Source organism: Spinacia oleracea, chromosome 3, assembly GCF_020520425.1.
Source record: "Spinacia oleracea cultivar Varoflay chromosome 3, BTI_SOV_V1, whole genome shotgun sequence".
NCBI classification, from domain to species: domain Eukaryota; kingdom Viridiplantae; phylum Streptophyta; class Magnoliopsida; order Caryophyllales; family Amaranthaceae; genus Spinacia; species Spinacia oleracea.
Window position 1 is genome coordinate 89,042,843 of NC_079489.1, and position 12,021 is coordinate 89,054,863.

Genomic DNA, 12,021 nt, shown 5'->3' on the forward strand with positions numbered 1-12,021 from the left:
TTCATAAGCTTAGTTTGAACTTGCTAAGACACATTCAAATGTAGTTACTCACATCTAAGGCCTATTTGGTCGTTATAGGTCATATTTTGCCTAAAATGTCATTTTCTCGCCCAACTTTAAGCTAAGGAACCAAACTTGTCATTTCAAACCATTTACATGTTTTGTGTGGCATATTCAAGGTTTCTAAAACTGATTCTAATCAATTTAAGCACATTTAAGTCATATTTGGTTGATATAGGTCATATATCGACCAAATAAGGCGTTTTCGCTCCCATTTTTCAACTAAATCACCTAGGGGCTGATTTTAAACTTAAAATGTGTTTCATAAGCTTAGTTTGAACTTGTTAAGACACATTCAAATGTAGTTACTCACATCTAAGGCCTATTTGGTCGTTATAGGTCATATTTTGCCTAAAATGTCATTTTCTCGCGCAACTTTGAGCTAAGGAACCAAAGTTGTCGTTTTAAACCGTTTACATGTTTTATGTGGCATATTCAAGGTTTCTAAAACTGATTCTAATCAATTTAAGCACGTTTAGGTCATATTTGGTCGATATAGGTCATATATAGGCTAAATAAGGCGTTTTCGGTCCCATTTTTCAACTAAAAGAACTAAGGGCTGATTTTAAACTTAAAACGTGTTTTATAAGCTTAGTTTGAACTTGCTAAGTCACATACAAATGTATTTACTCACATCTAAGGCTTATTTGGTCGTTATAGGTCAAATTTTGCCTAAAATGTCATTTTCTCGCCCAACGTTGAGCTAAGGAACCAAACTTGTCATTTCAAACCATTTATATGTTTTGTATGGCACATTCATTGTTTCTAAAACTGATTGTAATCAATTTAAGCACATTTAAGTCATATTTGGTCGATGTAGGTCATATATAGGCTAAACAAGGCATTTTCGCTCCCATTTTTCAACTAAATCACCTAGGGGCAGATTTTAAACTTTGAACATGTTTCATAAGCTTTGTTTTAACTTACTAAGTCACATTCAAATGTATTTACTCACATCTAAGGCTTATTTGGTCGTTATAGGTCAAATTTTGCCTAAAATGTCATTTTCTCTCCAAGCTTTGAGCTAAGGAACCAAACTTGTCATTTTAAACCATTTACATGTTTTGTGTGGCACATTCAAGGTTTCTAAAACCGATTCTAATCAATTTAAGCACATTTAAGTCATATTTGGTCGATGTAGGTCATATATAGACTAAATAAGGCATTTTCGCTTCCACTTTTCAACTAAATCACCTAGGGGCAGATTTTAAACTTCGAACATGTTTCATAAGCTTTGTTTTAACTTGCTAAGTCACATTCAAATGTATTTACTCACATCTAAGGCTTATTTGGTCGTTATAGGTCAAATTTTGCCTAAAATGTCATTTTCTCGCCCAACTTTGAGCTAAGGAACCAAACTTTTCATTTCAAACCGTTTACATGTTTTATGTGGCACATTCAAGGTTTCTAAAATTGATTCTAATCAATTTAAGCACATTTAAGTCATATTTGGTCGATATAGGTCATATATCGACCAAGTAAGGCATTTTCCCTCCCATTTTTCAACTAAATCACGTAGGGGCAGATTTTAAACTTAAAACGTGTTTCATAAGCTTTTTTTTAACTTGCTAAGACACATTCAAATGTAATTACTCACATCTAAGGCCTATTTGGTCGTTATAGGTCATATTTTGCCTAAAATGTCATTTTCTCGCCCAACGTTGAGCTAAGGAACCAAACTTGTCATTTCAAACCATTTACATGTTTTGTGTGGCATATTCAAGGTTTCTAAAACTGATTCTAATCAATTGAAGCACATTTAAGTCATATTTGGTCGATATAGGTCATATATAGGTTAAATAAGACGTATTCACTCCCATTTTTCAACTAAAGTAACTAAGGGATGATTTTAAACTTAAAATATGTTTTATAAGTTTAGTTTAAACTTGTAAAGACATATTCTAAAATATTTATTCATATTTAAGGCTTATTTGGTCGTTAAAGGTCATATTTTGCCTAAAATGTCATTTTATCGCCCAACTTTGAGCAAAGGAACCAAACTTATCATTTCAAACCATTTACATGTTTTATGTGGCACATTCAAGGTTTCTAAGACTGATTTAAATAATTTTAAGCACATTTAAGTCTTATTTGGTCGATATAGGTCATACATAGGCTAAATAAGGCGTTTTCGCTCCCATTTTTCAACTAAAGTAACTAAGGGCCACTAGTAGAAAAAACCCTTATTGCAGCGGGCTTTTAGACCCCTGTTGCAGCGTACATCGTATGCTGCAACTGGGGGGCCTGCAACAAGTCTGAACTTGTTGCAGCGTACAAGTTCGCTGCAAAAAGTGATTTGTTGCAGCGGGCTTTTATATGTACGCTGCAACAAGTGCCAAAAAATTGGCAAAATTTTGGACTTGTTGCAGCGTACATATAAAAGCCCGCTGCAACAGACTCAACTTTTTGCAGCGTACATTTATTTGTACGCTGCAACAAGTCTGAATTTTTGCGAAAATTTTTTCCCTTGTTGCAGCGTACAACATATATGTACGCTGCAAAAAAGCACTTTTGGCGGGAAAATTCTAATTTTGTTTAGGGATACCTAGAGTGCCTTGCACCAAATATAGAAACCTGTCAAAACAATAATAGAATAACGCAACCTGTATAACAAATATAAAAACAACAACTGGAGTTTTGTATACTATATATCCCAAAACCAAAGTGCACATATTACATTTAAATATATGTTCCAATTTCAACATAAACATACATTTTAATATAAAATTTATTCAATAACAACTAAACCAACTCGATCAAGCGCGCTAAAGCCAATAATAAATACTTGTTGGTAAAAAACTTAGCCCATTGCTCACGAACCACATCAAATTCCTCGCATAAGGCGCAATCCTCGGAGTGTAGACCTTTACAAAAACAGAAATTTAAATTAAACATTAGATTAAATACAAATTAAATATCACATTTTAACATTCAAGAAACTAATGACAATGTCCTAATAGTCTAAAATGAGTCCTTAGGTTCTTTAGTTCAAAGTTGGGAGCGAAAATGTCATTTTAGCCTAAATATGTCCTATAACGACCAAACAAGCCTTAAATGTGTATAAGTAGTTAGAATAAGTCTTAGAAACTTAAAACTAAGCATATTAAACATGTAATAAGTTTAAAATAAGTCCTTAGGTTCTTTATTTTAAAGTTGGGATCGAAAATGCCTTATTTTATCCTAAATATGACCTATAACGATAAAACAAGCATTAAATGTGCATAAATAGATTGGAATAAGTCTTAGAAACTTAAAACTAAGCATATTTATCATATAATAATTTAAAAATGAGTCCTTAGGTTCTTAAGTTCAAAGTTGGGAGCGAAAATGTCATTTTAGCCTAAATATGACCTAAAACGACACAATGAGCCTTAAATGTGCATAAATGGATTGGAATGAGTCCTAGAAAGTTAAAAATAAGCATATAAAACATTTAGTAAGTTTAAAATGAATCCTTAGGTTCTTTGGTTCATAGTTGGGAGCGAAAATGGTTCAAAGAATGAATGTACAAGGTTGTATCATCAAGAAATCTAGTCAACTAAAACAACGTTGCAACAAGTGAGAAAAGGTGAAACTCAATTCTGTTAAACAAGGTACAAAGGACACTAGCACTTTGAAGTTGGAATAAGAAAAGGGTTACAATGTAGAGTCAGCGAGTTACCTCAGAAACACCCCACAAAGGAAAGACAAAAAAGAGACTTGTATTGTCATAGATACTGTAAAGTAAGATATGTTAAGTAAAAAAAGTTTACGACTGCAAGGTAATATACTATTTAAAGGTCTTACCAGATGTTTCCCATTTATCAAACCTCACAAGCCATGCATCATTGCTTATCCTTGTTGGCAAAAGGCGATCAATCCAAACCCGGTATTTTGTTCCCTGACGATCTCCATAGCATTTTTTGAGTTTGTCTATGCTGTCATAAAGAGAGAGCTCCTCGCCAGATGGATGGATAAAACCCCCTGAAGGATGCTGTAATAATGCAACAAGAATGAGATTGGATGTAAAACACAGAGAATTGGAAGGATTCACACGCATATAATAACACGACGAAAAATAATAATCCACTACGACTTTAAGACATAATTCAACCATTTGGTTTTTCCATTTAACTCTTAACGACCCTGTTCAGAACAACTGCTAAACAAACTAGTTAAGCATTGTCCCAGATCTTATACAGAAGATAGAAGTCAATAACAGATGCAACTATAACAGATAAAGTGAATATCTACAAAGTAGTCCTCGATATTTCTCCACCACCAGCCAAACACAAAGAGGAAAAAATCTTAAAATTTACGAAAAAGACTACAGATGCATATTATTCCTGAACCTACATATACATGTACCATAACTCTTTAAGCACTTATGTTGTCCAAGTTTAACAAGCAAATATCAGATAATCGGAAATAAGGTACCTGGAAAGGACAGCATTAAAACAAAAATCTTGTGATTTTAATGCAATAAGAAATCATTACACACACAGGAATATAAGTAAACTAAACCATGTCAAAATAATAGATTTTATCAGAGACAAAAGGAAAAATTCACATAAACAATACCAACTATGTTGTTTCTTCCAAGAATAATATTAATCTAGTATAATCCTGACTATGGGGAGTACCTTCCCAGAATAAACCAATAACTTAAATTATCTGATTTAGCAGGTTACATGGGCCATGTGGCAAGTTGTGATTGTCACAAATTAATATTTTTTCTCAGAAAATCTACCTTCATTTTCCCACAACCTTTCTTAACTAACGACTCCAATCGTCGCAGGTAAGAAGTAATTTCCAATTTAACGCACGACTCTACGCTATGGGATGATTTCAGACTTTAAATTTTACCAAGTGATGTTGCGAAATGGTGTTGTATCTGGTGGTCTTAGGTGGCGTTGATGCGGGCACGAGGTATGAATGATGGTGGTGTTGGAGGCAGGAGGATAGAGAGATGAGGCGGCAAGATGGAATGAGACTTGGATGTAGCTGGGGCAGGGCTGTGAAGGGCGTGGTTTGGCTGGACAAGGAGAGTGTGGTTTGGGCTGGCATGGATTCGTAGGTGGTTGGGGGCAGACAAAGGAAAGGGTGGCTAGGCAAAGAAGGGGGCAGGGAGAGGGGCGAAAAGAAAAAAAGAAAGAAGAAGTTACTGGTTCAACAAGTTGATTATAAAATCGGTTTGTTTTGGGAAGACACACCCTAATGTTGAGATTATATTAGAATAATTTATAGTTGGGTTTATTATGAGAAGAACAATTTTTCCAAAACAAAATAAGATTTAGATATCTAATAATGCAAAACCTTCTTCTGCCTTGCATAATTTACAAGAAAGCTGTCCAACTTTGGACTATAATGGCACTGCTCTCCTGCTGCTTCTTTAAAATACATTTATTGAAGAAGAAGCTCTGAGACAAAACACAGCATAAAAAACAGTCCACTCTCAGTTAAAAGAAAGCTTAGCCAATACCACTCTGAAAGTCTGAAGAAAAACAAAAGCATTACCAACTTAATTTTTCATAACATGTACTCTGTAGATCTCATCATCAGCCTTCAAATTTCAGCAACAAAAACTTTATACCAACATTTCCCAAGTACAAAACTTTTTTTCCCCAGAAAGCAAGCATACCTATAAGATTAATCAACTTTAAGCTGTAGATTGAAGACAAAAGGACAGAGCATATCCATTTATCACAAGCTCTCTTTTTGCATTTTGTTGCAACAGAATATAATACTCATGCTCTAATTTGGAAAGAATGAATGTACAAGGTTGTATCATCAAGAAATCTAGTCAACTAAAACAACGTTGCAACAAGTGAGAAAAGGTGAAACTCAATTCTGTTAAACAAGGTACAAAGGACACTAGCACTTTGAAGTTGGAATAAGAAAAGGGTTACAATGTAGAGTCAGCGAGTTACCTCAGAAACACCCCACAAAGGAAAGACAAAAAAGAGACTTGTATTGTCATAGAGAATATAGTGTTGCAAGTGCAAGCAGTATAATGCTGCTTCTGCTACAGACCTACAGTATACACTCAGCAAGAAACAATAAACAATCGAAACATATGATTCACTAATGAAAAAACAGACCCATGCTTAAAGCAGCTTACAGACAGATGCTAGATACCAAGGTGACAATCACAATTCATAGGACAAGCAAAAATAAGGAAAACGGGAAGCGTAAATCTCATAACAGCTATCATAAGACAAAAGACACTATTAACACAATTTCTACATTATGTATACTCTATGAATAAAGGACATACTGGCTTGTGCTTTGTTTCTAGCAAAATCATCCTGCACAGTGCACACTAGTAGCAACTCTTCCATCAAAGTAAACCTTCAAGCATCAGTTTCTAAATACCAGTTGGGGATAAAGGGATGTTCGTTCATTACAATATGCACCATTACGTATAAATGTCACAGAAAAGACAACACGAAACAGTTTTAAGGTTCCTCGCCATATCGCTTGTCCCTGAATCCCCACCACCGCAGCGATAAACACCAAAGTACAATACATAATTTCCCAACAAGGGCTAGTTGAAACTATATCATGAACTTTAGCTTAGTTTCTAATTGCCTGGATAGCAAACCATTGTCTTTTCCAGTAACTACAGGAACACACCGGAACAGCCAACAGCCAACAAAATCAACAAAATCAAAATAAAAATAAAAGTTGAACAAACGAAAATCAAAAACGAAAATCAAAACGAAAATCAAAACGAAAATCAAAAACGAAAATCAAAAACAATAATCAAAACGAAAATCAAAAACTAAAATTGAACCCTAATCTGAAAACGAAAATAAAAAACGAAAATAAAAATTGAACACACCATACCGAAACCACCGGAACCACGACGCCGAGCAACCACCGGAACCACGACGCGACGGGGAGATGCTGAACCCCCGGCCGACCAAGAATATATCTTTCAGTGACAGGCCGCGCGAGAATTGAACGGGATGGGGGAGATGAGGCGAGAACACCACACACCGGCGAAGACAGCGACGCAGGGCTGAGCAACGCTTGGGTTCGACGGCGACGCAGGGCTGAGTTCGACGGCGACGCAGGGCTGAGTTCGACGGCGACCTTGGATATTTGTTTAAGGGAAAAGGCTTGGAGCTATAGCAGAGAAGGAACAACGTACGTTTCTCGTTTGAGCGCGGTTTGTTGCAACTAGGAAAGTAAAAATTTTGATTTGAAACGCGGACTTGTTGCAGCGGGCATTAACATGTACGCTGCAATAACTTCGGGTTGTTGCTGCGGGCTTTTATTTTGTACGCTGCAACAAACGCATTTGTTGCGAACAACTAAAATGTACGCTGCGATAACCCTTTAAAGGGTTTGACCCGCGTTGACCGACTGGTTGTTGAAGCGTATTTATACATGTACGCTGCAACAAGGGGGCTGCAACAGGGGTTTTTTCTACTAGTGGGCTGATTTTAAACTTAAGACATGTTTTATAATCTTAGTTTGAACTTGTAAAGACACATTCAAAATTATTTACTCACATTTAAGGCTTATTTGGTCGTTATAGGTCATATTTTGCCTAAAATGTCATTTTATTGCCCAACTTTGAGCTAAGGAACCAAACTTATCATTTCAAACCATTTACATGTTTTATGTGGCACATTCAAGGTTTCTAAGACTGATTTGAATCAATTTAATCACATTTAAGTCATATTTGGTCGATATAGGTCATATATAGGTTAAACAAGGCGTATTCGCTCCCATTTTTCAACTAAAGTAACTAAGGGCTGATTTTAACTTAAAACATGTTTTATAAGCTTAGTTTGAACTTGTAAAGACACATTCTAAAGTATTTATTCATATTTAGGGCTTGTTTGGTCGTTAAAGGTCATATTTTGCCTAAAATGTCATTTTATCGCCCAACTTTGAGCAAAGGAACCAAACTTATCATGTCAAACCGTTTACATGTTTTATGTGGCACATTCAAGGTTTTTAAGACTGATTTTAATAATTTTAAGCACATTTAAGTCTTATTTTGTCGATATAGGTCATACATAGGCTAAATAAGGCGTTTTCGCTCCCATTTTTCAACTAAAGGAACTAAGGGCAGATTCAACTACGCTCTCTTCTTTTCATTATACCAAATTCTAACTACCCCCTCTTATTTTCATTATACCAAATTCTACAAATCTCACACTAATCATGTTACTAACCAATCTCTACGCATCTCACACTAATCATGTTACTAACGCTCGAAGTTTTCTAAATAAACACTCGAATTATTGTTATTATTAATTATATGAAAATCAATATTTATTAATGATATAAAGTTAAATAATTTATTAATGATATAGAGATCAATAATTTACTTAAACACGCTTATAAATTATATAAAGATCAATAATTTACTTATAAATTATATAAAGATCAATAATTACTTAAACACAAACCAATAAAAATAAAAATCAAATATAAATAATAAAACAAGAGTAATTATTGCTGTGGTTAGGAATCTAATTTTAAATATCACTAACATAATAATGATATAGAACAAATTTTGAAACAGTAAGCATTTTTACATATACTCATTCACATTTTTACATGATTTGTAATAAGCAATTGGCCCATGATAAGTCATTAATTCAACATCTAAGAGTTCACACAGAAAGTTCATGGAAAAATGCTGAAGCAGAGGAGGCAAAAATAATGGTGGAATTTGCAGTAGCTAAGCCTAGGTCGAAGGTGATGCCGAAGTACTCAACATACCAAGAAACTCTCTACAGAAAGAGCAAACAAACAAAAGACGAACCTCTATGAGAAATGAACATCAAATAGACAAATAGACAATCAACTCAACATGAAATGATGAGAACCCAAGTTAAGCAAGTCCTAGCATCTGTTTCCCCATACTGCATCCCATGACTCAAGTACTCAACATGGCATAAAACCTCTCCATAAACTGTTACAATTACTCCACAGCAAGTTATTTTACCCACTTTTAAGCAATTGACCCATAATAAGAAATTGACCCATTTTTACGAAGTTATTTTCCAACATCTAAGAGTTCACAAACCAAACTAGAGATTTGTAATAAGCAATTGACCCATAATAAGTCATTAATTCAACAAAATTAGAAGAGGAAAAAGGTTATTCACAGATTTCACAGAGAAAAACTACATTTGAAATAAACAACAAAGTTAGGGTTTGAAAAATTGAAGCATTATATCATGAAAATTAAGAACAAAGGTTACCTGGGGTGGGAAATCGTCGATGGGTGTACGGCTGACTAGGTGGTCCGGTTGGGTGGAGGCTTGCGCCAACGCGCGCAGCTGGCGAGAAGGACTGTGCGCGGCTGGGCTTGGTGGGACGTGCGCGGCTGGGAGGGTGACGGCGTCGGCGGGTTGTTAGGGGGGATGCGGCGGCGGAATCAACGGTTGGGAGGTGCATCGTCGCCGGCTGAGCGCTGCGTCGTCGTCGCCCAGCCCAAATCGCTGGGTTTTGTGTCTTTTTTTTTGTTTTTCTTGAAATGTACGAATTGATGGGGATTGGAAGTTGGTCGCAAATTGTACCGAAGCTTTTTTTTTTCCTTTAAAGAATTAACGACCGCTTATATGGTCGGAGATAGTAAATAGGCGGTACTTAAAATTTTAAATGAGTTTTGGAAATAGTCGGATTTTTACCAACTGCTCTTTAGTCGGAATACAAGAAAAAGCAGTCGATAAATTACCGACTGCTTTAAAAGCGGTGGGTAAATTTAAAAATTAGCGACCGCTCCAATTTCGGTCGGTAAATTACCGACTGGTTAATTTCCGGTCGATAATTTTTTTTACTGACTATTTTTATGGCGGTCGGTAAAAGCGGTTGGTAATCAAGCGCTTTCTTGTAGTGATGTGACCCTAGGCACCTATTTATAGAGTTTATAGAAAGGAATTATAATCCTATTAGAATACAAATCTATTTAATTATAATCCTACTAGGACTCTAATTAAATAAACTTTATCTATTAGAATTAGATTTAATCACATGACGAATCCCGGTAGCCTTAGGATTCCGAGTAACACACACGAGTGGCACAATGCACCGCACGCAGGCCTTACGGCCCACGCACAGCGCACGGCCCAGCTCGCCGCTGCCTTTGATCCGCGCGCACCCAAGGCCTTTGCTGGGCCTGGCCTTTGCCCTGGGCCTGGTCTTGCCTTTGGCGTGTGTTTGCGCTTTGGCTTGCTGGGCGATGGCCCGGCTTCGTGCTGGGCCTTCGTCTGGCAGGCCTCGTCCGATGCTAATTCGTACAATACGCTTTCGATTAAATTCTCGATTCCGGAATTCATTTCCGATACGAACAATATTTAATATTTCCGATTCCGGAATTAATTTTCGTTTCGAACAAATATTTAATATTTCTGTTTCCGGAATTATTTTCCGATTTCGATAATATTTCCGTTTCCGGCAATATTTCCGATTCCGGCAATATTTTCCGATACGTACCATGTTTCCGTTTCCGGCAACATCTACGACTTGGATAATATTTATATTTCCGATACGATCCATATTTCCGTTTCCCGCAATATCATCGTTTCCGGAGTATTCACTTGCTTGCCTTTGACGATCTCAGCTCCCACTAAAACCAAGATCTGTCGATTCCGAATATCCATAGATGGAGTATTTAATGCCATTAAATAATTGATCCGTTTACAATCTATTTGTGTGACCCTACGGGTTCAGTCAAGAGTAAACTGTGGATTAATATCATTAATTCCACTTGAACTGAAGCGGCCTCTAGCTAGGAATTCAGCTCACTTGATCTCACTGAATTTATTAACTTGTCAATTAACACTAAACCGCATTTATTAGACTTAACATTATATGCATACTTGGACCAAGGGCATTATTTCCTTCAGTCTCCCACTTGTCCTTAGGGACAAGTGTGCATTTCCTAATTCCTTTGTCGCTCGATGTTTGCTCTTGAACATAAGGTAAGAGTTGTCATCCTTATTACGTCCAGAGGTGTTTCTCGGTTTCAGAGCTCAACTGATCAAAAAAACAGATAATCATAGCCTATGATTCATCTGAGCACGGCCATGCATTTTACAGTTTCTAGCTCTCCGAGTGGCCTTGTACAACTTTTAGCATCTCATCCCGATTTATGGGAGGACAATCCCAATCTTGCGATCTTGAGATTAGACTTCGTTTGATAGGTGATTACCTGAGCGTTGCCTTTATAGCCTCCTTTTACGGTGCGACGGTTGGTCAACGTCAAAGTAAGCAGTTCTCAAACAAGTAATCTCAAATCACTCAGGTATTGAGGATTTAGTGTCTAATAATTTTAATGAAATTTACTTATGAAAGATTTTCATCTCTTACAGTAAAGTTTCATAGGTCTGTCCGATACTAGTCTTCCCAAAGTAAGTATCTATGCAAATGATTGTGACATTGCCATGTCCACATAGTTCAAGAAATAGAACTACTAGTCATCTTGCATTCTAGTTGTCTAATGTTTTCTATGCGTCCATCTTTATAGAAAACTCCGACCAGGGACCATTTTCAACTTTTGACATTCAAGTTCACTTGATAGACATTTCTTAGTCACAGCACTGGTCCTGACAGTCTATCTTGAATATATCGTCAAATTGAAGGGACTCATCATTTAATACTAAACCAAGATTAAATGGAATATGAAAATACATTTCATATATGATAAATGTTCAACCCCAATGTTTTACAACCATGGGCCTCGAACCCATCTTTAAAACAATTAGTGGAATTCAAAACTATTCTTGATTTCCAGTGCCACAATGTGAGTGTTGTTTCTCACTTGTTGCATAGGTTTAATTATCATGCTTTGCCAATCTTATTATCCTTTTCATCGAATAATATTCGAGATATGATGATAAGATCTTTTGAGTTTGTTTATTATGTGATCTTGTCTTTCTTGCTACATTAGTGGTTCTACGCATTTTGCAATGAAGAACCATTAAGTCAACAGACATGTGATCTATCCAAGTT

At 36.1% G+C, this 12,021-nt stretch overlaps 1 protein-coding gene across 1 annotated transcript; it reads right to left on the reverse strand.

The window, feature by feature from the left end:
* Nucleotides 1-3,784: 3,784 nt before the first annotated feature.
* LOC130470429 (probable sucrose-phosphatase 3) lies at nucleotides 3,785-6,027 on the reverse strand. The gene is made up of 2 exons (XM_056840560.1): nucleotides 5,356-6,027; nucleotides 3,785-4,033 (listed from the first exon to the last, which is right to left on the reverse strand). Exons 1-2 carry the CDS (start codon nucleotides 5,440-5,442, stop codon nucleotides 3,830-3,832), a joined length of 291 nt encoding a protein of 96 aa, XP_056696538.1. The 5' UTR covers nucleotides 5,443-6,027; the 3' UTR covers nucleotides 3,785-3,829.
* Nucleotides 6,028-12,021: the final 5,994 nt, after the last annotated feature.

Excerpts from the sequence above, each read along its gene's own strand:
- LOC130470429 (XM_056840560.1), bottom strand. The coding sequence starts at position 5,442 with ATGTATTTTAAAGAAGCAGCAGGAGAGCAGTGCCATTATAGTCCAAAG. Across the intron at positions 4,034-5,355 it reads ATTATGCAAGGCAGAAGAAG|CATCCTTCAGGGGGTTTTAT; the intron begins GTTTTGCATTAT and ends GCATTATTACAG.